This window comes from Meriones unguiculatus, chromosome 1 (genome assembly GCF_030254825.1).
Source record: "Meriones unguiculatus strain TT.TT164.6M chromosome 1, Bangor_MerUng_6.1, whole genome shotgun sequence".
Lineage (NCBI taxonomy): Eukaryota > Metazoa > Chordata > Mammalia > Rodentia > Muridae > Meriones > Meriones unguiculatus.
In genome coordinates, this window is record NC_083349.1 from 27,593,831 (window position 1) to 27,616,523 (window position 22,693).

The following is a 22,693-nucleotide window of genomic DNA, read 5'->3' on the forward strand; positions in this document are numbered from 1 at the left end:
CTGGAAGCTATTCTGGCCTACAAGCCTCAAAACTTAATTGTTGAGAAGGGAAGATTAGAGAAAGGTCAACTAGTGGATACTAGGTTACGGGGATAGGGGGAGTTCTGACCCCCCCCCCCAAGACAGGGTTTCACTGTGTAGCCTTGGCTGTCCTGGATGCATTTTATAGACCAGGCTGGTTTGAACTCACAGCAATCTGCCTGCCTCTGCCTCCTTGAGCACTGGAATTACAGGCATGCCAAATTCTGATATTTTGTACAGTAGGGTGACTATAAATAATTCCTAAATAAATTTTTAAAAGCTAAATAAAAGGATGAATGTTTTTATAATGATGTAAGATTGAGAAAATGTTTACTGATATGAACGTTAATTTTTCTTTTGTATGGTTTTCAAATTGAACATATGTTGAAACAGTGTAACAAATTAGTTTGTATAACTGGGAACAGGGTTCCAGGTAGCTTAGGCTGACCCTGAATTCTCCACCTTGATATGTAATAGAGTTTACCTCCACCTTCCATGGTGTGCTGGGATGGCAGACATACAAAACCCCTGGTTTATGTTGGTGATAGAAACCAGTGCACATGCCGGGCAGTGGTACCGCATACCTTTAATCCCAGCACTCTGGAGGCAAAGGTAAGAGGATCTCAGTTCCGGGACAGCCAGGGCTGTTACAAGAGAAACCATGTCTGGAAAAAACAAAAAATAATAAAAAAGGAGGGGGGGGGAAACCAGTGCATACTAAACAAGCACTCTACTAATTGAGGTACTTTGACTAAATATATAAATTGTTAATTAAGTATCAGTTAAAGTTGCCTGTTGTTCTAGTGCCAGTTTATAGTCACTTGCTAAAAGGTGATCCTGAAGAAACTACAGATTTTTGGGGGGGAGGGGTTTGAGACACAGTTTCTCTGTGTAGCCTTGGCTGTGCTGGACTCGCTCTTTAGATCAGGCTGGCCTCGAATTCACAGAGATCTGCCTGCCTCTGCCTCCCTGAGTGCTGGGATTACAGGCACGCACCACTGCACCTGGCTAGAAGGAACTTAAAAAAACACATGCCCTATTGTAATGACATAATTTTGGCCAACCTAGAATGGGAGGTCTGGTGAGATGGTTCAGCAGGTAGAGCAACAAACCTGAGCTTGATCCCTAAAGTCCTCTGATCTCCACAAACACGTTCTTACAGATGGGGTTAATTCCATTTCAACAACCTGTGGGTCGCAACCCCTTTTGATGTCTAACCACCCTTTAACAGAGGTCACCTATCAGAAAACATATTTACGATACATAACTAGCAAAATTAGTTATGAGGAAGCAATGAAAATAGTTTTATGGTGGTGGAGGGCTCCAGAACATGAGGAACTGTATTACAGGATCTCGGCTAATGGTTGAGAATCATTGGAGTAGACCTAGCCACACTGGACTGGCATCTGGCAGGCCTTATCTAGATTCCATCCATTGGTTGAACAAGTATTGAACTAGTGTTTCTTTGAGCAGTCATCGCTGAGTGCTGAGGCTGAAAGATGGATAGGTGGATCTAGAAAACTCGAGCAGGATCGGGACTTGTGCTCGATTCCGACATTCAAGCTGGATCTCCAGCTAGGTCTCACGTGCTCCAACTCTCGGTCTGACGGCCTGCCACGACCGCTTGACACAGAGGATATAGCGTCACCGCTCTGGCTGACTTACCAGGAGGGGGGACCGGAAGCTGCGTCGAGGAATGGGGTACTGGCCGGAAGTGGTCCCAGGTGGCGTTCGGAGCATCAGGTTCCGGGGAACTATTAGGGGAGTGCGGGGAAACAGGGCGAGGGGCGGGGCGGCCGGGGCTGGGCGGGGCGGCCGGGAGGGCCTAGGGGCGGGCGAACCTGTCCCTGCCGGTCCCGGTGGACCCCGCCTGCCCCGGCGGCACGGCCATGAAGCTGAAGCTGAAGAACGTGTTTCTTGCCTACTTCCTGGTGTCGATCGCCGGCCTCCTCTACGCGCTGGTGCAGCTCGGTGAGCGGGCGGGGCGGGTTGCGGAGGGCCGGCGCCAGGCGGCGGGAATGAGGCCCGCAGACGGCTGCTTCCCGCTCGGCCCTCGGGGCAGCCCGCAGTTGCCCCACGTCTAGAACTCGCGGCGGTCTGCAGATCTGCGCGGATGCCAGCCAGGCCGCGAATGACCGCTCCCCTCCTCCCCACCGCGCCGCCGCCGCAGCCGTGCTACCTATTTTCCACCTCTCCCCTTGCTCTGCCTCCCAGACCGACTTACTGACAGGTTTTTGAGAACCCTGCGTTCATTGTCCCCTCCAGCTCTTGACCTGAGATGCTTCCCGTCCCCAGCCCCCACCTCCCCCAGGGCTGTTTCTCATCCTTCTGGTTTTAGACCAGATGTCATCTCAGGACTCTCCTGACCACCTTAGCTTAAGTAACCCTTCTTAGTCTCGATCCCTTTTAATTTTTAAATCCTTAGTGGCCCATATTGCAACTTGTAATGATTTTATTAATGTCAGCTTTTTCTACTAAAGTAAAAGCTCCTTGAGAGTAGGGACTGTTCCCCTCCTCCCTTGCTTTATTCAATAAATGTTTATCCGGCGATGGAATCAGTGAATTTACTGACAAGTCAGTGGTCACATATGGAGCAGATTGAATATAGCCTTTTACACAGGAACTTGGTAAATGCTTTTCAGGTAGTGCCATTATACGAGCCTCAAGCAGTTCAGACTTTTCTATGTCTTAAGAGTCTGGAAGGTAAAATTAAGATCAGAAGGTAGACAGGATAGAAAGGCTGACAGATAATTAGCCCAATATCCGAGTTAAAATAGTAGCAGGGCTGAGGCTATAACTGTTAGGAAATACAGTGGTAGAGCACCAGCAAGTGTGAGGCCCTGGCTTGGAGCCTCAGCAAATAAAAAGAGTGACAGACAGAATTGATTAAAAATGAAGAGTTGAGAGCTAGGTGGTGGTGGCCTACACCTTTCATCCTAGTGCTTGGAAGGCAGAGGCATGTGATAATAGCCCAGCCTTGTCCACAGATCTAGTTCCAGGACAACCAGGGCTACACAAGGAAACAAAACGAAACAAAACAAACAAGCAAAAAAAAAAAAAGAATTGAATATGGCCCACCATTTGGAAAACAGGCCAGTGGGTTGAGGGTCTAAGGTGAGCTTGGGGCCATATAGCAAGACCTATCCTAAAACAAAAATAAAAGAAAGATAAGGAGTGCCTGCTAATTGCAAGAATGAATTCTCCATCACCATGCTAAAAAACAAGTCATAAGGGACTTTGCCTATTGGCTAGGAGTTAAAGAATTGGTTCTGGGTTGCTGAACTACTGTCTTGTGGTTCTCTGTCACAACTCCCTTTCCCTGTTGGTGCTTCCTGGTCCCAGGACAGCCTTGTGACTGCCTCCCTCCACTTCGAGCAGTAGCTGAGCAGCTTCGGCAGAAGGACCTGAGGATTTCCCAGTTGCAAGCCGATCTCCGTCGCCCACCCCCTGCCCCAGCCCAGCCCCCTGAACCAGAGGTCCTGCCTACTATCTATGTCATTACCCCCACCTATGCCAGGTACGGCTCTGGAACATTCAGGAGGTCTGCATTGACCAAGAAGATGGATTAATGATGAATTTGGGGAAGCATTGAACTAGAAGGTGATCCTTAGACTAGAGTTTGCCAAATGTTACCATAAATGACCTATCTTTATTCCGATTTGTGGGAAAACGTTTTTGTTTTTGTTTTTTCATATAAAAACAAAAGAATATTAGGACATAGATTACTGAGTTACTGCTAAACTTTAAGATAGGACAATAAGCAGGGTATGGGGGAGAACTCCTTTAATCCCAGCATTTGGGAGGCAGAGGCAGGCCGATTGGTGTGAGTTCGAGGCCAGCCTAGTCTACAAAGTGAGTCCAGGACAGCCAAGACTATGCAGGGAAACCCTGTCTTGAAACCCCCCCCCCCCCCGAAAAAAAAGGACAATAAAGTGTGAAAGAAAGTTTGAACTTGCCAATGAACTAACTCTTCTTAGGAATCTCTTGGTTAGAAAGCTCTAACACTTTGATTAGATCCAAGTATTTAGCTGGTATCTGTAATCCCAGCACTTGGGAGACTGAGGGCTATTGATTTGCACCCATACTGTACTACAGAGTAAGATTGTCTCAAAACAAACAAACTCACAACAACAACAAAATATCCAACAACAAAACCATCCAAACAAAAACTGATTAAGATTTAAAAACAGAGCTAAGTAGGTTCGGTGGAACGGTGGAACAATATTTATTTAGCATGCACTAGGCTCTAAAAGTGATCCCTAGCAGAGGTTTGGAGGAGGTAGAAAGGGGCACATAGAAATGTTTTTTTGTTTGTTTGTTTTGAGATAGATTTTCTCTGTGTAGACTAGCCTGGCTTTGAACTCACAGAGATCTGCATGCCTCTGCTGGACTTAAAAGGTGAACACCAACACTGCCTGGCTAGAAATGTTTTTGCACAAGGTTCTGTTACTTTTTTTTTAAACCAGGAACTGTGCTAGGTGCTTGAGGTTTTTATTTTGGTTTGTTTGTTTGTTTTAATACTGAGCAAACCAATTTATAAATGTAGTTTGGGACCTGCAGCCAAAAGTCCTGTTACCATGCCTTCAGCATGCTTTTCTGGACTCAGATGACTGACTTAGTTAGTCAGGCAACTGCAGATACCTTCACTCACATTCACTTACACGCACACCAGCAACTCCTTAAGCAACAAACCAGTTTAGTAAATGATGAGGAAAGCCAGAAGAGGCCAAGCACATATTCCCAGTGCTTTCCTTAAAATAATTTTGGGGTGGGCATCTCAAAATTAGCCAAATAGCTGGGCATAGATTATGTGCGCATTTAATCCCAGCACTTGGGAAGGAGAGGGTGAAGGATGTCTTTGAGAGTTCTAGGCCAGCCTGGTGTAGGCAGTGAGTTCCAGGCCAGCCAGGGCTCCATAGGAAGATCCTGTCTCAAAAAAGAAGGAACAGACACATAATTTTCTCCTCCCGAGAAGAATGATCAGGATTTCCTCTAAAATTTTTCATTGGAAGACTTACCACAGAAAGAAAAGAACCTGGCCTTGTAGTGTTTTATTTTTATTATTTAAAAACTTTCCTTTTTTGTTTTGTTTTCAAGACAGGGCTTTTCTGTGTAACCCTGGCTGGCCTGGAACTCACTCTGTAGAACAGCTGGGCTTGAATTCAAGAGATTCCCCTGCCTTTGTCTCTCAGATGCCAGAATTAGAGGTGTACATTCTCTGCTGTGCCTAGTTTCCTAATCCAGCTTTATTCCTGTGTAAACTTGGGACTCAGAATAAGCCATTTTCTAAAGTGTTTTACTTGATAAACACTGCCAGCATGACATGCTTACTCATACCTTGTAATCCTCAGTACTAAGGGGGTTGAGACAGAGGGAGTGGTGTGGTGTGATTTGGAGGCCAGCCTGGGCTACAAAATGAGATTCTGTCTTTATTTTTATTTTTTGAGGCAAGGTTTTACTATGTAGTCATAGCTAATATGGAACTTACTATTTAGACCAGGCTGGCATCAAATATCTCTTTGCCTCTACCTTCCAAGATCTAGGATTAAAGGCATACCAAACAATCCAGCCCAAAATTCTGTCTTCAAAAACCTAATTATTTAAAATAAATTAGAATTTGTTACCTTGTTTACTCATTTAATTTTTTTTATTTTATGTATATATGTTTTTGCCTGGGTGTATGTATGTGCACTGAAAGTGTGCAGGTGCCAACAAAGACCAGAAGAGGGCGGTGAATCCTCTGGAACTGGAGTTGATAGGGATATTGGGTCCCAAACACTGGTACTCTGAAACACCATCAAATTCTCCTTGCCATTTCTCCAGCTTTCTTTTTTCCTCTTTTCTTTCCTTCCTTCCTTCCTTCCTTCCTTCCTTCCTTCCTTCCTTCCTTCCTTCCTTCTTTCCTTTCCTTCCTTCCTTCCTTCCTTCCTTCCTTCCTTCCTTCCTTCCTTCTTCTTTCTTTTCATTTTGAAGTAAAGTCTTACACTGGCAGGCTGGTAACTTACTAGTATAGACCAGCATAGCAAGCTGGTCTATAGTCACAGAGATCTGTGAACTTCTGCCTCCTGAATTCTGGGACTAAAGCTGTGTGCCACCATGACCAGCTTTTTTGGTTTTCTACACTATATCTTTGTCTGGGAGGTACAACTTGGTGGCAGAGTGCTTGTTTAGCATGTGCAAGGCCTTGGGTTCAATATCTAACACTAAAATAAATATGGGTTCAATCCCTAAGATTAAAATAATATGTGGCTAGTCATGATGACATACTTGTAGTCTCAACACTCAAAATGAGTCCTGAAAATTGTTGACTTGGAGGCTAGCCTGGGCTACAGTGTGAGACTCTTGATTCAAAAAACCAAAATACTAATAAAACTGTTACATTATTCATCTAATGAATTTTTTTATTGTTATTTTGTTACTGGGGGTTGAACTGCATACTGGTTAGGTAAGCATGTTACCAGTGACCTACATTTCCAGTCCTTATTCATCTTTATTTATTTTGATTTTTTGAGATGTGGTTTATCTGTGTAGGCCACTGGCCCTTCTAGGACTCTGTAGACCAGGCTGGCCTCAAACTCAGAGATCCGCCTGCCTCTGCCTCCTTAGTGCTGAGATTAAAGGCATTTGCTGCCACCACTTGGCTGAAACAGGGTCTCTCTATGTAGTGTCTTTGTTCTCCTGGAACTTGCTATGTAGACCAGGCTGGCCTCAAACTTCACAGAAATCTGTCTGTCTCTGTCTCTCAAATGCTAGGATTAAAGGCGTGCAGCACTATTCCCATCTTTTTAATCCAGCTTTATTCCTGATTAAACTTGAGACTCAGATTAAGCCATTTCCCAAAGTATTTCACTTGATATATTACAAAACTGAACATGCAGGGTGTGGTATTCTAGCACTGGGAGGCAGAGAGAATTCAAGACCATCCTCGATAGCATATGGAGTTTGAGGCCAGCCTAGCTACGTAAGACCCTGTGTCAAAAAGCAGAACAAATTACAAAGTGATTCAAACCCAGCTCCATCTGATCCCAAGTCATGTGTCCAAGTGTCTTGCCCCAGCCTGAGTCCTGGGGGTGAAGTGATGACCATGGACTAGAAAGGTAGGGCAGGTGAATATGCATGAAATTGGCACTCGAGGAAGAGGCAGACAGCTTGGCTTCCCATGATACTTGTTGGAGTACTTGAAGTCCTGGGTTCCATCTTTAAGTAACATACATACATGGGGGTGGGGTAAGAACGAACTCAGGCACTGGTAGGGAGAAAGCCAGAAGGATGCTAACAATGGCCAGGACCAGCTCTCATCCTAAGTGTAGTGGGCCAAGTTTGCCTGGCCCTTCCTTCCTGCATCTCTCCCCACTGCAGGCTGGTACAGAAGGCAGAGCTGGTTCGGCTGTCCCAGACCCTGAGCTTGGTGCCCCGTCTACACTGGCTGCTGGTGGAGGATGCTGAGAGCCCTTCTCCGCTAGTTTCGAGGCTGCTGGCTGCCTCTGGTCTCCTCTTCACACACCTGGCTGTCCTCACCCCCAAGGCTCAGCGGCTTAGGGAAGGCGAGCCAGGCTGGGTTCGGCCCCGAGGAGTAGAGCAGCGCAATAAGGCCCTGGACTGGCTCCGAGGCAAAGGGGGTGCTGTTGGGGGCGAGAAGGACCCACCACCACCAGGGACCCAAGGAGTCGTGTATTTTGCTGATGATGACAACACGTATAGCCGGGAGCTCTTTAAGGAGGTGAGCCCTGGGATAAAGATAAAGAGGCCAGGTGGCACCGGGTTCCTTTATCTTGTTTACCAGTGTTGATGTGGGCTGCTGGGTAAAGATGGTGACCAGGAGGGGAGGGGTGTCAGTAAACAAAACTAGTTCTTTCTCCTGGCCCACCCTTCTCTGTTTCTTCTCCATTAGATGCGTTGGACTCGTGGAGTCTCAGTGTGGCCTGTGGGGCTGGTGGGCGGCCTGCGATTTGAGGGTCCTCAGGTACAGGATGGCCGGGTTGTGGGTTTCCACACAGCATGGGAACCCAATCGGCCCTTTCCCCTGGACATGGCGGGATTTGCTGTTGCCCTGCCCTTGCTGTTGGCTAAGCCCAATGCTCAGTTTGATGCCACTGCACCCCGGGGCCACCTGGAGAGTAGTCTCCTGAGCCATCTTGTGGATCCCAAGGACCTGGAGCCAAGGGCTGCCAATTGTACTCAGGTAAGAGGATGGAGAAATTCTCTGGGCTGAGCAGCTAATGGGAGAGGTGGGAATGCATGTTTGAGCCAGGAGAAACCCTCGAGATCTCTGACCAGCTTTGTTTTTACTCTGTTGAAAAGGCTACTGAGAGTCAGGGTAGGGCTCCTGTCTCTTCATCTTACAGGCTTCTGTGAACCCATGTGTATATCAGAGGAACAGGGAACAAAGCCCCATTTTAGAGTCAGTAAAGTTCCCCCACCCCCACACTTTATACATTATATACCAGCTCTGAATGTAGAAGGGGTAGGGTGGGGGTTGGAATCCATCCTAGATCACATACCCCAGGGCCCTGGTTATGGCTGGTTCTGATCCTAAACCTTCCTTCACAGGTACTGGTATGGCACACACGGACAGAGAAGCCTAAGATGAAGCAGGAGGAGCAGCTACAGCGGCAGGGCCAGGGCTCAGACCCAGCCATTGAGGTGTGATGGCGGCCTCACCCTGACTTCTACATTATTTTAGGCACATACCTTGTGGGACTGGGCTCTAGGCCAGCCCAGGGTGTGTGTGGTTTTTTTTTTTTTTTTTTTTTAAAGACCTGACCCCTCAGAACCAGAGGCAGCCCCTCCAACCACAGGGTGTGGCCCAGCTGCTTCCCTCCCTTCCCCCAGCCTGCCATGTGGCACTGCCCACAGACTGGGGACAAGCAGCTGTTGTATTGAGCCAGGTCAGCCCCAACTGGGGTGGAGCAGGATAGATGGACTCAGGAGGGAGGGTGGCCGAGGGAACTGGGTAACTTATTGGGGACAAGCATGCACTGGGGGGCTAGAGGAACTGGGCTGGACCCTCCCCACCTGAGCATGCGGAGCCCCTTCCTACCTCTAGAATAAAGAATCTCAACCCGGAGAGGCTTCGTGTTTCCTTTCACTTGGCAAACCTTTTTGCTGCTCTCTGATACCCAAAAGATGAAACACTTGTTCCTAGACAGGCCAGGTTCCTCCTCTACACAGATGTCAATCCTTCAGGCCCCATCCCCTTGACAAGAGAGAGAATAGTGGCTTCCGTCCAAAAACTTTATTGTAGTAATCTGTATACTAGAAACAGTCTCCAGTCCTTTGGGTGTCACTTTCCTGTCACCCTCATTTACTCTTAACCTTGGTGGTTTTTACCACAAAGGCTGGGCTCCCAGACACCTGGACTTCTCATGCCAGTCTAGCTCTGACTGCTCTAACTCCTGTAATCCCAGGGACCTCTCCTTCCCTGAGCCTGAGTAAAGAACTGGAAGTTTTCCATATCTGTCCATCTTTCCCCTTCCCACCCACCCCCCTTCAGGTTACTAGGCCTCAGGGAGAACCTCCTTGGGAGGTTCCTCTTCTGGTGGGGCCTCCTCGGGTGCTGGCTTGTGGGCAAGCCCTCCCTGTAGCCATGCAGTTTTCAGGATGTCTTTCAGTCCACCAGGAAAAAGATAGCCTTGGGTGTCTCCTTCCCCATCAATGACTCCTCCAAGCCCCTCCAGCGCTGTCTGCAAATACCGCAAACCAAGGAGCACTAAAGCCTGTGGAGGGAAGCAAGTGGAGAGAGTGACAGTCAGTGGATTTGAGGCCTCAGGGCTGAAGGTGGGAGGTAGGGTCCTTGGCTGACTGACCTGCAGCAGTAAGGTGACAGCCAGCATGCTTCCCAGTGTGCTGGACAAACCCTTCAGGTGCCCCAGCAGCACCTCATGGCACCCTTGGGCCCAGAGGTTTAGGTTGGGCTGTCGAGGATCGAAGAGTGGATGGGCATAGGGGTCTGAGAGTCGGCTTTGCAGGCAAGGCCGGGGTGAGTGAGGGTTGCAACAGGAGAAGGGGACTCCATCAATCAGGTATAAACCTTCCACATTGCTCTGGATCCGGCTGCAACGGCATAGGCAAGATAGTTAGGTGGGCAGGGGCAGTTGAGGAAAATGATTGTAAAGCATTTACTGAGTGCTTTACTATCTAACCATGCATAGTCCACTTATCTCCACAACTCTGTAAGATAGCCTATCTGGAAGATAAAGACAGGCATATTTATCTCCATTTTACAGACGAGGAATGGGCCCAGAGTGGCTTGGCAACATGCCCTGGGCAGCACAGCTGATAAACAGAAGGGGTGTAATCCGTTCTCCCAGCCATTGTGCTCTATTGCATGTCTGGGTGAGAATTTCAAGGCAAAGGAGGGAGTCTAAGGAGGAGGAGCAGAGGGAGAAGGAAAAGAGAAGCAAATCAATCACTCACTCAACCACATCCTGGTCACTGGGGTCCAGGTAACGGTTGCTGACCCATTGAACACCAAACCAATCCTTGTATCCATGGCGCCCGCAGCAGTGGTACCTCAACTGCAACTCATCCATCAGTCGCTTGGCCTGACAGTGTCCAGGCACCTCTGTGTCCTTGTAGTGAGCCAAGGCATCCTTCAGGCCCTCCTCCAGTCCCTGGTGCAGAGTTACAGGCAAAACGAGGGCTAGCCCCAAGGCAAGGGTCAGTAGGCCCCCGCCTGCAGCAGTGCCAACTGCCAGCAGCGGACTCAGGACCCCTCGCCAGGGAGGGTATTGAGCTGCATCCAGACTGGCCCGGCTGGCTCCTGCACCTCCTAGCCCTGTGCCTAGAGCCACCGCTCCCGCTGCCAGGGCAGTCTGGGGCAGAGCAGGGAATGAACAGGAGGGAGCCAGGAAGGTGCCAAGGTGCCACAGCTGTACCAGGAGATGCCCGCTACAGAGGAGGGTAAGGCCACCAGCCAGTGCCAGCAGCCAGGAGAGGAGCCAGATCCCCTGTGCCAAACGGATACGGGCTTGGAGGGGCAGCACCACGGGCAGCACCGGCGCCATCTCCCATCTCTGCCGGAGGGAGTGAAGAGCCGTCGGGGCTGGAGGTTGGCTGGGGCAGGCAGGATGCTGAGTCAGCCCAGCCTGGCTTCAGCAGGGCTAATGCCATCCTGACCCCAATACCCTGGACATCCTCCCACTCCAGCCTTAATAACCCTCTGCCAGCCCCAATTCAGGATGCTTAGCCTTGCCCTTTAGAAAAGGCCCCGCCCCCAGGCAGAAGGCCCATTTCATGACCCCGCCCTGCCCTTTCGCGGAAGTGAGAGTTTGGTACGCCCCGCTCCCGGCTTAGAGACCCAGACCTCAGGCCCTGTGTCCCCTCCCAGGTCCTCTGGGAGCCTGGGGGCCGGAAGCTCGGCTAGAGCCTGGCGGGGTGAGGGGTCAGCCGTCTGTCTCCGCCCCCGATCAGAGCCTCGGGTCCCGGACAGGGAAGGGTTACCTGGCGTCCCGCCCCCCACCCCCGGCCCGCCCCACTCCCGCGCTTGCTGGCGACTCCGGTCCCGCGCCTGTTTGTGCTGCGGTGCTTGGGCTTGGGACGGCCCGTCAGCGCACCCCAGGGAGCCCACCCCCGGAGAGTAGCAGGCCCGGTTCCACAGCGCCCCCTCTAAGCCCAGTCCCCAACGCCCGACAGCGCCCCCAGGGGGTGGTCCGGCACCCCTTCGCGCAAGCCTGGGGTGCTTCCTTCCCCTCTCCCCAGCCATGGCCCCCGCGGCTTAGACGCCTCCGCCTCCACCACTCGGTGCAACGCGGGGGCCCAATGGACGGGGCTGCGGGGCCCGGTGAGTACGGGGCGGGGCGGGCGGCGTGGCCCGGATTCCCTGAGCGCCAGCCCGACAGGCACTGCCAGTGCTGGACGGCTGTCTAGTGGCATGCTCTCCTGTTCCTGCGCTCCAGGGGCTCTGAGCATCCTTCTCACTTCTTCAGGTTGCCAAATTCTGGTTCCTAGGAACCCCCACTGTCACGTTGGACTTCCTTAATGCCATTCGACTCCTTGGTACTCTGTGTCCCTCTAAGTTTCCTTGAACTCTGTGTCCCTCTGGGCCTCTTCCCCAGGAATTCCGGGTCTTTTTCTTTCAGACTCTCACAATTACCTTGTGATGTATACTGTAACAGTTCTATGCTGATATTCTGTACACTCACCAGATCGTGTTCCTTACACTGTGGCCTCAGCCTGATTCCTGTCCAGTCCGCTTTCCTGTGTCTCTAGCTTGTTGGCGGAGTTTGCATTTGGTAGACACTTGCGCTTGTTGGTGGGGTAAGAGCGCTGTGGCTCCTCACCAGTATTGCTCCTGCCTCTCTCTCTCTCTCTCTCTCTCTCTCTCTCTCTCTCTCTCTCTCTCTCTCTGGCTCCCACATAACTCTGCAGTATTCCATATCCCCCCCTGGTTCTCCGCGGTACTCTGTCTTTGCGGAGGCTGCGACGGCAGCAGGGAAGGAGTTTTGCCAGGCTCACTGCCTGCCCTGCTAATGAGGAGGCCCTTTATCCTGTCCCATCCCCCGTCCATCCCCTCCCCTCTGGATGAGAAGCCAAGCTTTGGACTACTTGAAAGGGTTAGCCCTATATGGTTGGGTTGTAAAGTTGTGTAGGAGGACAATCACCTCCATCCTCCAGGTAGCAGCACTTTTCTGAGTGTGCTTCTTGCCCCTTCCCCAGGTGAGGGCCCTGCTCATGAGACCCTGCAGACCCTAAGCCAGCGGCTTCGGGTGCAGGAAGAAGAAATGGAACTGGTTAAGGCAGCCCTGGCAGAAGCCCTTCGCCTGCTGAGGCTGCATGGCCCCAGCACAGCCCTGCAGGGTTCTGGTACACCGACCCCAACAAGGGACAGGTATACATGTCAGCGCACTCCTTCTTCCTTCCTGGGAACTTTGGGGCATCCGGTTAATTTGCTGTCTCCCCAGCAGCATTACAGCCCCCCCAGGACTGCCACCTACATGCAGCCCTTCCTTGGTGAGCCGAGGCACCCAGACAGAGAGAGAACCGGAGATGGGGCCATCCTGTGGACCCCCTGGCCTGAGCAACGGGCCTCCAGCTCTTCAGGGAGGCAATGAAGAGCCTAGTGGGACCCAGTCTGAAGGAGGGTGCAGCAGCAGCAGTGGGGCAGGCTCCCCTGGGCCCCCAGGGATCCTCAGGCCTGTGCAGCCTCTCCAGCGTTCTGACACGTAGGTGTCCTGTGGGGGTAGCTGGGATGGGTGGGAAGTCTGGGAAGCAGGGCTACTGGGCTTGATTTTTCACTTTCTAATTCTGTCACACCAGGCCTCGAAGAAATTCCTCCTCCTCCTCCCCCTCAGAGCGGCCCAGGCAGAAACTCTCCAGGAAGGCAGCCTCCTCAGCCAACCTGCTATTGCGGTCAGGGAGCACAGAGAGGTGGGTAACCCTTCCCTTCCTCCCTCAACTTGCTGTACCCCAGGCTCAGCTTCTTGACTTTCTCCATTCCTGGGTGGGGTAGGTGACCTCATTACCCAACAGGAAGAAAGAAACAAAGCATTCCTTGGGACTCCTGTGGTGTTCTGGGCCCTGTGCTAAAACTCTCCTCCATGTCATTCAGGCCCTGTAACATCGTTGGTGAATAAGTGGTCTCTCAGGCCCCACATTGCACAGTGAAGCAGGCCCAGAGAGGGCAATCGTTTGCCTGATCACAGAGTCAAGCTCTGAACCCAATTTTTCCTGATTATAGTTTCACTGACCTTTTCATATCACAACATACCTTTCAAAACTCTAGGAGCTAAAAGCCCCCATGGTATTTTTATTTCTTTAGTTAAGACAGGGGCTTACACTGTAGCCTGGGCTGGTCTACAATTCACTTTGTAGCCCAGGCTGGCCTAAAAGGCATGGTAGCCCTCCTTTCTTGGTCTCCAGAGTGCTGGGGAGACAACTTGTGGCTCTGGTGATCTTTTGCAGATGGCTGTCCTCAAAGCTTCAGCTGATTCCCACTCCCTACAAAGTCCCATTCTCTCTACTCCACTAACATAAGGGACATCTTAGCTCCAGGAAGTGTTGTCTTAGTGGATCTGAGAGTCCACTCTAGCCTTGACCTTTCTCAGCTTCTACTCTGTTCTCTGAAGATCTATTGTCAGCTTCTCATCCAGTGGCAGTGACCTCTGGAATTCACCTGTCATTTTCCTTTTGGGAGATTTTGTCTACCACCAAGATTCCTGGAAGGTAGGGCTGCTCTACCTTCTGTTTTTACTTTGGCTGCATTTTACAAATGTGGAAATAAAAAGGTCAGTAGAGGCCTAGGAGAAAGGGCACAGGCTGTATGTTTTCATGGTCCTGTTCTCTTACCTTTACATTGTCTTCTCTTTCTTCTCCTTTTACTCCTCAATTTCTTTCCTTCTTTCTCTCTCTCTCTCTCTCTCTCTCTCATTTCTTCCCTTCCTTTATTTCCTTCTTTGGAACTAAGAGTCCCTATCTCTCTGGAGCCCTGATGCTCTGACAGTGACCCCATACTGGCAGGCTGACTGGGAGGAGCCTCCTGTTAGTATCTTGTTCCACCCCTCTAAGAGACTGTATCCTAGACTTTGTGCTTTTTCCTCTTCCCAACAGCCGTGGGAGCAAAGACCCCCTGTCTAGCCCTGGGGGTCCTGGATCTCGGAGGAGCAATTATAACTTAGGTATGTACAGAGTCAGAGGGAAGAACTTGAGTGATGGAATTAGAGTTGGGCTATTGACCTAGGAGCTACTTTGGGGAACCTATCCAGTATGGTGGGTATGCTGTTCTGGCCTCCTGGAAGGGAGGCTTACTTCTCTGCTTTCCTCTGTAGAAGGCATTTCAGTGAAGATGTTCCTTCGTGGCCGCCCCATCACTATGTACCTTCCATCTGGCATCCGAAGTCTTGAGGAACTTCCCAGCGGCCCACCCCTAGAGACCCTCAGCCTTGATTGGGTGTATCCTATCCCCTCCAGTTCCGAGGGAATTATCCCTTCCACTGTGGTTCCTTCTTTATATATATATATATATATATATATATATATATATATATATATATATTTCCTGTATCTATGGGGATAAGGAATTATCTAATTCATCCCAGACCACCCCACTGTGGATGGCAATGCCAAGTGGAAGCTTTGGCATTTTCATGCCCAACTCTTCCTCTTTCTGTCCTTGGTCTGACTCTTTCCTTGACCATGGTCCCCAACACAGTTATGGGTACAGAGGCCGTGACTCTCGCTCTAATCTATTTGTGCTGCGTTCTGGGGAGGTGGTCTACTTTATTGCCTGCGTAGTGGTGCTGTACCGGCCTGGGGGAGGCCCAGGGGGTCCTGGAGGTGGCGGCCAGAGACATTACCGGGGTCACACAGACTGTGTTCGATGGTGAGGGTCTTGGGGTCTGGGCTGATGGGCTTGACTGGAAGAGGGTCTGGCTGGGGGAGGAAGGGCAGGAAAGACAGTTGCCTTGCTACTTCTTAAGCAAGGATAAGTGTCTTGGGTGGTCTTGAGAGAGACCCCTTTCCTAGAATTCTTGCCCCCCTACTTAGCCTGGCTGTTCACCCTGATGGTATTCGTGTAGCCTCAGGACAGACAGCTGGAGTGGACAAGGATGGAAAGGTAAGGTCAAGGCAGAATATCAAACAGATGGGATGAGATGACAGACCAGTTTTTCTTCACAGTTCTGACCCCGTCTCTTCCACTAGCCCCTGCAGCCGGTGGTTCACATCTGGGACTCAGAGACACTCCTAAAACTGCAAGAGATTGGACTGGGTGCCTTTGAGCGTGGTGTGGGGGCCTTGGCCTTTTCAACTGTGGTGAGCTGGGCACAAAGCTTCTAGACCTCTGTTTGTTTGTTGAGGCAGGGTTTCATGTACCTTAGGCTGGCCTCTAACTCAGAATGTAGATGTAGGTGAGGATGTCTTTGAACTCTGGGTACTTCTGCTTCTATCCACCAAGTTATAGGCGTGTGCCAACATGTCTAGCTAGACCTTTATTCTGGTTCAGCACACCAGTCTTTCATTTTACTAGGAAGTCTGGGGAAGGTCTGGTGTTCTGGGCTCATAGAGCTAGTTCTTCTGAGAAAGAGACATCTGTCAACTTCTTTGGCCATCCTAACTGTGATAGAACCTCTGTCTAATGACAGGAAATGTCTAGACCTCCAGAACTTACAGTGCTGTGTCCCCATTCTCAGGATCAGGGAGCTTTTCTTTGTGTGGTGGATGATTCCAATGAGCACATGCTGTCAGTGTGGGATTGCAGCCGGGGAGTGAAGCTGGCTGAGATCAAGGTGAGGAGCCTAGGTGGCTTGATGGTTTCCAGATTGTGGGGTAGGGTGGGAGTGGTAGAATCAGACAGTTCCAGACTTACTTATACATATACTTCCTTTCTGACTATGACAACGCTCAGTTCTCTCTGCTTTTGTTTCTTCACCAGAAGTTCTAATGGGGAATATGGTTTTTAGGGGATCAGTTTTTTCCCCCCTAGTGGTGTTGAGGGTCAAACCAGGGCCTTTGGGTTCTCAGGGCTTTTGTAGCCCAGCTTTCAGGAAGCAGATTGAGTTAAAGAATAGGTTTTGGTGCCACAAATTTGTTAATCCCAGCTATCCTCGAGACTGAGCAGAAGGAAAGAAGGCTGAGGATGTAGCCCAAAAGAGTGCTTACTTAGCACACACAAGGCCCTAAACTCAACCTCAGTACTGCAATAAAAATAAATGGGAAAGGCTGGGCAGTGGTGGCACATGTCTTCAATCCCAGCACTTCAGAGGCAGAGGCAGGTGGATCTCTGTGAGTTTGAGGCCAGTCTGGTCTACAGAGTGAGTTCAGGACAGCCAAGGCTACACAGAGAAATCCTTTCTCAATCAATCAATCAGTCAATCAATCAAACAAACAAAGAGTTGGGTGTAGTGGTTCATGACTGCAATTCCAGCACCTGAAAAGCTGAAGTAGGATCACTGAGAGTTCTAGGGCCAGCATTTGAGGCAGAGGCAGGCTTATCTCTGAGTTTGATGACAACCTGGTCTACAGGGGGAGTTCCAGGACAGCCAGGGCTACACAGAGAAACCTTGTCTCAAAACAACAACAACAAATCAAAACAAAAAACAAAGAAACAGAAAATGAAGCATCAAAGCTCAGGACTTAGGGTGGCTGAATCAAGTGTCTTCCTTCCTTTAGAGTACAAATGACTCAGTCCTCGCTGTTGGCTTCAGCCCTCGTGACAGCAGCTGTATTGTCACCAGTGGAAAATCTCATGTCCACTTTTGGAACTGGAGTGGTGGAACAGGGGTTCCTGGGAATGGAATCCTCGCCCGGAAACAGGGTGTTTTTGGGGTGAGGTGTAGATGGGTGAGGCAGTTGGGAGGGAAGTGGGGCTAAGGACTATAGTCTCTTAATGCACCCCAGTACCCCCAACTGTCTTGTGAAATCTGGTTTTTGCCTTTCACTTTGACCTGTTCTCTGCCCTCTCCAGAAATACAAGAAACCCAAGTTTATCCCTTGCTTTGTGTTCCTCCCGGATGGAAACATACTAACTGGAGACTCAGAGGGCAACATTCTCACCTGGGGTCGGAGTGTCTCTGATTCCAAGACCCCAGGCAGGGGTGGGGCCAAAGGTATGTGGCTGGGCTAGCATTCAGGATGTTTGTATCTCAGGAGTTCTATGGGAACAAAGCAGAGGGTTTCCTACATTTTTACCTTGATGAACCTTCTTGGGGAGAAGGGGGCTGCTCTAGAAAGGTGGGGAGCCATATGGTAAAGCAAAGAAGGATAGGGATTTGGGTTTGTTAGATCTTGGGTTCAAAGTTCAGTTTTCTACTATTTCTGTGAGCTGAATTGGCAGTTACAAGAACTTGGAAAGTCTTTTGTGGGTGTTCAGTATCTGGAGTTATTCTGTGCTGTGATGCCCTAAGCTGCCCCTTTCCCTACTTCCCGGAACTGTAAGAGCACTACTTACCCAGGGCTTTACCAACAGAGACCTACACGATTGTGGCCCAGGCCCACGCTCATGAGGGGTCCATCTTTGCCTTGTGTCTCCGACGGGACGGGACAGTGCTGAGTGGTGGTGGGCGGGACCGCCGGCTGGTACAATGGGGGCCTGGGTTGGTGGCCCTCCAGGAGGCTGAGGTGAGAGATTGGCTGGGGATGAGGAAGGGACTGGGAGAGAGGAATGGCCAGAGGGCTTTTGACACTGTTATTACTCCGTAGATTCCAGAACACTTTGGAGCTGTGAGGGCCATTGCTGAAGGGCTTGGCTCTGAGCTGCTGGTGGGAACCACGAAGAATGCGTTATTGAGGGGAGATCTGGCTCAGGGCTTCTCCCCTGTTATCCAGGTTGGGAAGCCAAAAGACAGGGGAAGTAGGGAAGGGAGATTGGGGAAGAACAGTGGTGATAAACTATGTTCTGCTACAGGGCCACACTGATGAGCTCTGGGGACTGTGCACACATCCTTTCCAGAACCGCTTCCTCACCTGTGGCCATGACCGACAGCTCTGCTTGTGGGATGGGGAAGGCCATGCACTGGCCTGGAGCATGGACCTAAAGGTACAGTCAGCTGCCCTTGGTCCGCTATGCTACACCTGCTCTGGCTCTCCGACATGGCCTTCCCTTCTCCATCTGGGACAACCAGTTGTATTGTGGTTACAGGCTATTTAAGTATGAATTCTGTATAGGCTGGTAAAATCGATGCCTTGTACTGCCTGCACATTGTTGCTGCCTCAGACCTCCTCTTGGTTCAGAAGCTGGATAGCTCATCTGTAGCACAGTGAGGTGTTTTCAAGTGTCTTTCCCCTTACTAGGCTCTATCCCAGGTCTCCTATGTCCCTCTTCTCTGATTGCCTTGGGAGGACCTTTTGAAGTTACTAAGATGTCAAAGTGTCCATCCAACTTCCCTTACTAGAAAGCCATTTTCTTTTATTAAAACCTTATTTTTAAAAATAAATTATTTAATTTTATGTGAATTGGTATGAAGGTGTCAGATCCCTTGGAACTGGAGTTACAGTTGTGAACTGCCATGTGGGTGCTGGGATTTGAATCCAGGTCCTTTGGAAGTGCACAATGCTCTTAACCACTGAGCCATCTCTCCAGGCCTCTAAACCTTATTTTTAACTACATTTACATGCTCAGTTTTGGTTGTAACCCAGGCCCTTTCCTCCTTCGATTTCCTGGCCCCGTCCTCTGAATTCTTATGCCTCTAGTATTTCCCCTTATACTTTGATGTGTGTTCTACTATCCCCATCATCCCTGTTCCTTGAAGTGTCTCTCCTCATGCCACAGGCACCTTAGAAATCTATCTTCCTGATTTTACCTTTTCTTTTCCCAGGAGACGGGTGTATGTGCTGACTTCCATCCAAGTGGGGCAGTTGTGGTTGTAGGACTGAACACAGGGAGGTGAGAGAATACCAGATCTCCAGTGAAGAAAATCAGATCTGGGAAGGGTTCTTGGGGAGGGGATAGGAGCTGACCAAGGCTAACTTAAGTGTTGAACCTCACCTTTTCATGTTCAGGCGCTTCTCTGTAGCCCTCCCCTGTTGCCACCAAGCCTTCCCTAGCTGTGCCCTTGAGCCTAGGAGCAGAATGGGGTAGCAGCGCAGGATGGGGAAGCAGTGGGGCTGGGAGGGGTGGGCAAACAGGGAAGTAACAGGCTTACTGACTCCACAAGGTTTTTGTGGTAGGCCTGGTCTACAGTTTCTGACTTCTTTTCCAGGAGGCATCAAAAGCCCCTTAGCTTTTATCTGCCCTTTGCCTCTTCCCATTCCCTAGCCTAAGAGTACAGTGCTATCCTCTCTCCAGACATCACAGCCTTTCTGGGGTTCAGGCACCTTGACTCTGCCCAGAGCCTCCTTGAGGTTAAACTCATATCCTGCCCTGTCACTTCCTTCCCTTCTCCCTTTCAGGTGGTTGGTTTTGGACACAGAGACCAGAGAGATTGTGGCTGATGTCACTGACGGCAATGAACAGCTCTCAGTTGTCCGGTACAGCCCAGGTGGGAGCCACCCCCACCCTGGACTTGGATCCTGCTCTGGCTCTTCTTTGTCTGAATAATTCTCTTTGTAGATGGGTTGTACCTGGCTATTGGTTCCCATGACAACATGATCTACATCTATAGTGTGTCCAGTTGTGGCACTAAGTCCAGCCGCTTTGGCAGATGTATGGTAAGGACTCTGGGGTGGAAGGTGGAATTGTTAACTGTGGGTATAGTAACAGGGGTTTGATGCATTAAGGGCTTGTCAGGGGATGGGAAATGGTAGCTATCTTGTCAAATTCTTGACTCTTGTTCCCCAGGGGCACTCCAGTTTTATCACTCACCTTGACTGGTCCAAGGATGGGAATTTCATCATGTCCAATTCTGGGGACTATGAGATTCTTTACTGTGAGTGGCAGGGAGATGGGGATAATTTAAATGTTTTGTTTTGGCTGGCCTAGAATTTTCTATGTGGCCTATGCTGTCTTTGCATTTGTCATCCTCCTAGTTATATCTCCTAAGAGATTGTAGGTGTGGGTGCTGATGAGGCTTCTAGTCAGGAGGGATGATGGTATTTGAGGAACGTCAAGCAGAGGGGCTGAAATGGAGTTGGAATTGTTCGCACAGGAATGTGAATAGGTAAAGGAAATTACCGTTTCACACTATGTCTTTTTTCCCACAAGTACTTGAGGGAGCTGAAAAATGGGCCAGGCATAGAGGTATATGCCTTTAATCCCTGAACTGGAAGGCAGAGGCAGTCAAATGGATCTCTAGGAGTTCAAGACCGGTTTGGTCTACATAAAGAGTTCCAGGCCAGTCAAAGTGACATAGCAAGACCATGTCTCAAAAAACAAACCAAAGGAAAAAGAACGATGCAGTAAGAAAAGATTGTTTTGGCTAACTGAGGAACGAGAAGCTGATGAGAGACTGTCAGAACTTTATCCAGAGGTTGACACAGAAGGGTGGGGAGTTCCAGGCATGTCTAGACACACACTGAGACAGGATTTCCTCTGTGTCACCCTGTCCTTGAACTCACTGTGTAGACCAGGGTGGCCCCAAACTCAGAGATCTGTCTGCCTCGCTAATACTGGGATTAAAGCCACCATGCCTGGTTTACACTGTCTCAAAGCCAAACCAAATCAAACATCTTCAGTGAGAACTCGGGAAAGCACATAGTGGGTTCATAATGGACAGCTATACCTGTGATCAGTTCATTCCCAACTGAGGAAAGAATGAGAGCTAAGCAGGTTGGGACAATTTCTACCTAGGGGACGTGGCTGGAGGCTGCAAACTACTAAGGAATCGCTATGAGAGCAGAGACCGGGAGTGGGCTACCTACACCTGTGTTCTGGGCTTCCACGTGTATGGTGAGCCAGGATGTGGAATTCTTTAGGAGGCCTGGGGAAACAAGGCAGAACCCAGTCTGGGCTCAGAATGCTGGGCGTGTATCAGCACGGGGTGGGGTCATAGAGGCAAATCCAGGCAAGAGACCCTTTTGGCCCTTGGGACTAGGAAAGATTGGATCGCAGTAGCAACCTGGAAATCCCAAACACTGCAGCTCTGGGTTGTGGTTAGCAGCCCTGCTGAGGCCACTTGTTGTGTTAGGTGTGTGGCCTGATGGCTCTGATGGGACAGACATCAACTCCCTTTGTCGCTCCCACAATGAACGTGTGGTGGCTGTCGCAGACGACTTCTGCAAAGTACACCTCTTTCAGTATCCATGCGCTCGAGCCAAGGTGAGGTCTCAGGGTGACCATTGGGCCCAGGAGGGTAGGCCTGGGGTGGGACCATTGCTGCAACTGTACTTTTTTTCTGATCCAGGCGCCAAGTCGTATGTATTCAGGCCACGGCAGCCACGTGACTAGCGTCCGGTTCACACACGACGACTCATACCTTATCTCATTAGGTGGCAAGGACGCCAGCATCTTTCAGTGGAGAGTGCTGGGGGCAGGGAGCTCTGGGCCCACCCCTGCCACGCCATCTAGAACTCCGTCTCTGTCCCCTGCCTCCTCCCTGGACGTGTGATTAATGCTGGATGGTTTTGTCCCACTGGTAATGTGGCCTGGCCCCGCCCTGGCCAAAACCCCTAGGACCAAGGACAGTCCTTTCCTGGGCTGGCTTTTTCTTTGACTTCATACATTCCCAATTGCGCATTTTCCTGGAGGAGCGAAGCGTCGCATTGCACACAAGATAACGACTCGCTAGCTGAGCCGGGCAACCCCAGCTCCTGACTTCCTCTGCCTGGTGAGGGGCAATAAAAAGAAAAAAAGTCACCGCCTGGTGCTTTTGTGCGGCGAGTGCCTCAGGGACCCAATGGAATTAGAATGAAAGAAAAAAGTTCAGGGCGGGAAGCGAAAAAGGGAGCTCAGACCAAATATGCAAATTGCAGGCAAAGCCGCTTGCAAATAATCTTAAGCGGGAGGGCGCGCGCGCGCCTTTCGTACACACCTTCTGAGCTGCTGGGACCCATAAAAAAAGAGTTAAATTCGGCTCCTTACCGCCCTCGGGGGCGGGGCCGAGCTGCAACGGAAATATCCGAGCGCCGGGACGCCGCTGAGCGAAAGGAGCCGAGTTTGTTCCGAAAGTGGCCGATTTGTGGGGTCCTGCTCTCCGACCAGAGCCGAGCGAGGGCCCTTGTTCTCCGGATCGGCCGAAGTTGTTCCGGAAGGAGGCGAACCCGGACGCGGGCAGGGCAAACCTTCCCAGCGGCTGGCACCACAAGACGTCTGCTGCGACTCGGTGAGGACCCTTGGAGCCGGAACCTGACTCCGGTCAGGCAG

At 50.4% G+C, this 22,693-nt stretch overlaps 3 protein-coding genes across 6 annotated transcripts; 2 read left to right on the forward strand and 1 right to left on the reverse strand.

The window, feature by feature from the left end:
- Positions 1 to 1,731: 1,731 nt before the first annotated feature.
- Positions 1,732 to 9,088, forward strand: B3gat3 (beta-1,3-glucuronyltransferase 3). Its single transcript, XM_021651855.2, has 5 exons — positions 1,732 to 1,992; positions 3,364 to 3,538; positions 7,381 to 7,741; positions 7,913 to 8,203; positions 8,572 to 9,088. Exons 1-5 carry the CDS (start codon positions 1,911 to 1,913, stop codon positions 8,668 to 8,670), a joined length of 1,008 nt encoding a protein of 335 aa, XP_021507530.1. The 5' UTR covers positions 1,732 to 1,910; the 3' UTR covers positions 8,671 to 9,088.
- A 153-nt stretch (positions 9,089 to 9,241) lies between these two features.
- Rom1 (retinal outer segment membrane protein 1) lies at positions 9,242 to 11,290 on the reverse strand. The gene is made up of 3 exons (XM_021651874.2): positions 10,438 to 11,290; positions 9,828 to 10,074; positions 9,242 to 9,737 (listed from the first exon to the last, which is right to left on the reverse strand). The coding sequence occupies exons 1-3, from the start codon at positions 11,025 to 11,027 to the stop codon at positions 9,519 to 9,521; spliced, it is 1,056 nt and encodes a 351-aa protein (XP_021507549.1). The 5' UTR covers positions 11,028 to 11,290; the 3' UTR covers positions 9,242 to 9,518.
- A 160-nt stretch (positions 11,291 to 11,450) lies between these two features.
- Positions 11,451 to 22,186, forward strand: Eml3 (EMAP like 3). 4 transcript variants are annotated; one of them, XM_060386183.1, is made up of 23 exons: positions 11,451 to 11,803; positions 12,168 to 12,279; positions 12,679 to 12,850; positions 12,924 to 13,184; positions 13,279 to 13,389; positions 14,569 to 14,636; positions 14,787 to 14,910; positions 15,170 to 15,340; positions 15,505 to 15,574; positions 15,661 to 15,771; positions 16,149 to 16,244; positions 17,128 to 17,283; positions 17,423 to 17,564; positions 17,924 to 18,075; positions 18,157 to 18,282; positions 18,362 to 18,493; positions 19,272 to 19,339; positions 19,846 to 19,934; positions 20,006 to 20,103; positions 20,234 to 20,321; positions 21,182 to 21,280; positions 21,519 to 21,649; positions 21,735 to 22,186. In XM_060386183.1, exons 3-23 carry the CDS (start codon positions 12,744 to 12,746, stop codon positions 21,936 to 21,938), a joined length of 2,604 nt encoding a protein of 867 aa, XP_060242166.1. In that variant the 5' UTR covers positions 11,451 to 11,803; positions 12,168 to 12,279; positions 12,679 to 12,743; the 3' UTR covers positions 21,939 to 22,186. The 4 variants fall into 4 exon arrangements, with proteins under 4 accessions (XP_060242166.1, XP_021507536.1, XP_021507537.1 ...); XM_021651861.2 differs by lacking the exon at positions 12,168 to 12,279; XM_021651862.2 differs by lacking the exon at positions 12,168 to 12,279 and having other exon boundaries at positions 12,927 to 13,184.
- Positions 22,187 to 22,693: the final 507 nt, after the last annotated feature.

Bases quoted from the DNA above. Each gene is read 5' to 3' on its own strand.
- B3gat3 (XM_021651855.2), top strand. From the start codon at position 1,911: ATGAAGCTGAAGCTGAAGAACGTGTTTCTTGCCTACTTCCTGGTGTCG. The intron at 7,742-7,912 runs GTGAGCCCTGGG...CTTCTCCATTAG, and splicing joins GCCGGGAGCTCTTTAAGGAG to ATGCGTTGGACTCGTGGAGT. The intron at 8,204-8,571 runs GTAAGAGGATGG...CTTCCTTCACAG, and splicing joins GGGCTGCCAATTGTACTCAG to GTACTGGTATGGCACACACG.
- Rom1 (XM_021651874.2), bottom strand. From the start codon at position 11,027: ATGGCGCCGGTGCTGCCCGTGGTGCTGCCCCTCCAAGCCCGTATCCGT. The intron at 10,075-10,437 runs GTGAGTGATTGA...ATGCCGTTGCAG, and splicing joins AGTGACCAGGATGTGGTTGA to CCGGATCCAGAGCAATGTGG. The intron at 9,738-9,827 runs GTCAGTCAGCCA...TTCCCTCCACAG, and splicing joins CTGTCACCTTACTGCTGCAG to GCTTTAGTGCTCCTTGGTTT.
- Eml3 (XM_021651861.2), top strand. From the start codon at position 11,782: ATGGACGGGGCTGCGGGGCCCG. The intron at 17,284-17,422 runs GTGAGGTGTAGA...TGCCCTCTCCAG, and splicing joins GGAAACAGGGTGTTTTTGGG to AAATACAAGAAACCCAAGTT. The intron at 18,283-18,361 runs GTTGGGAAGCCA...GTTCTGCTACAG, and splicing joins GCTTCTCCCCTGTTATCCAG to GGCCACACTGATGAGCTCTG.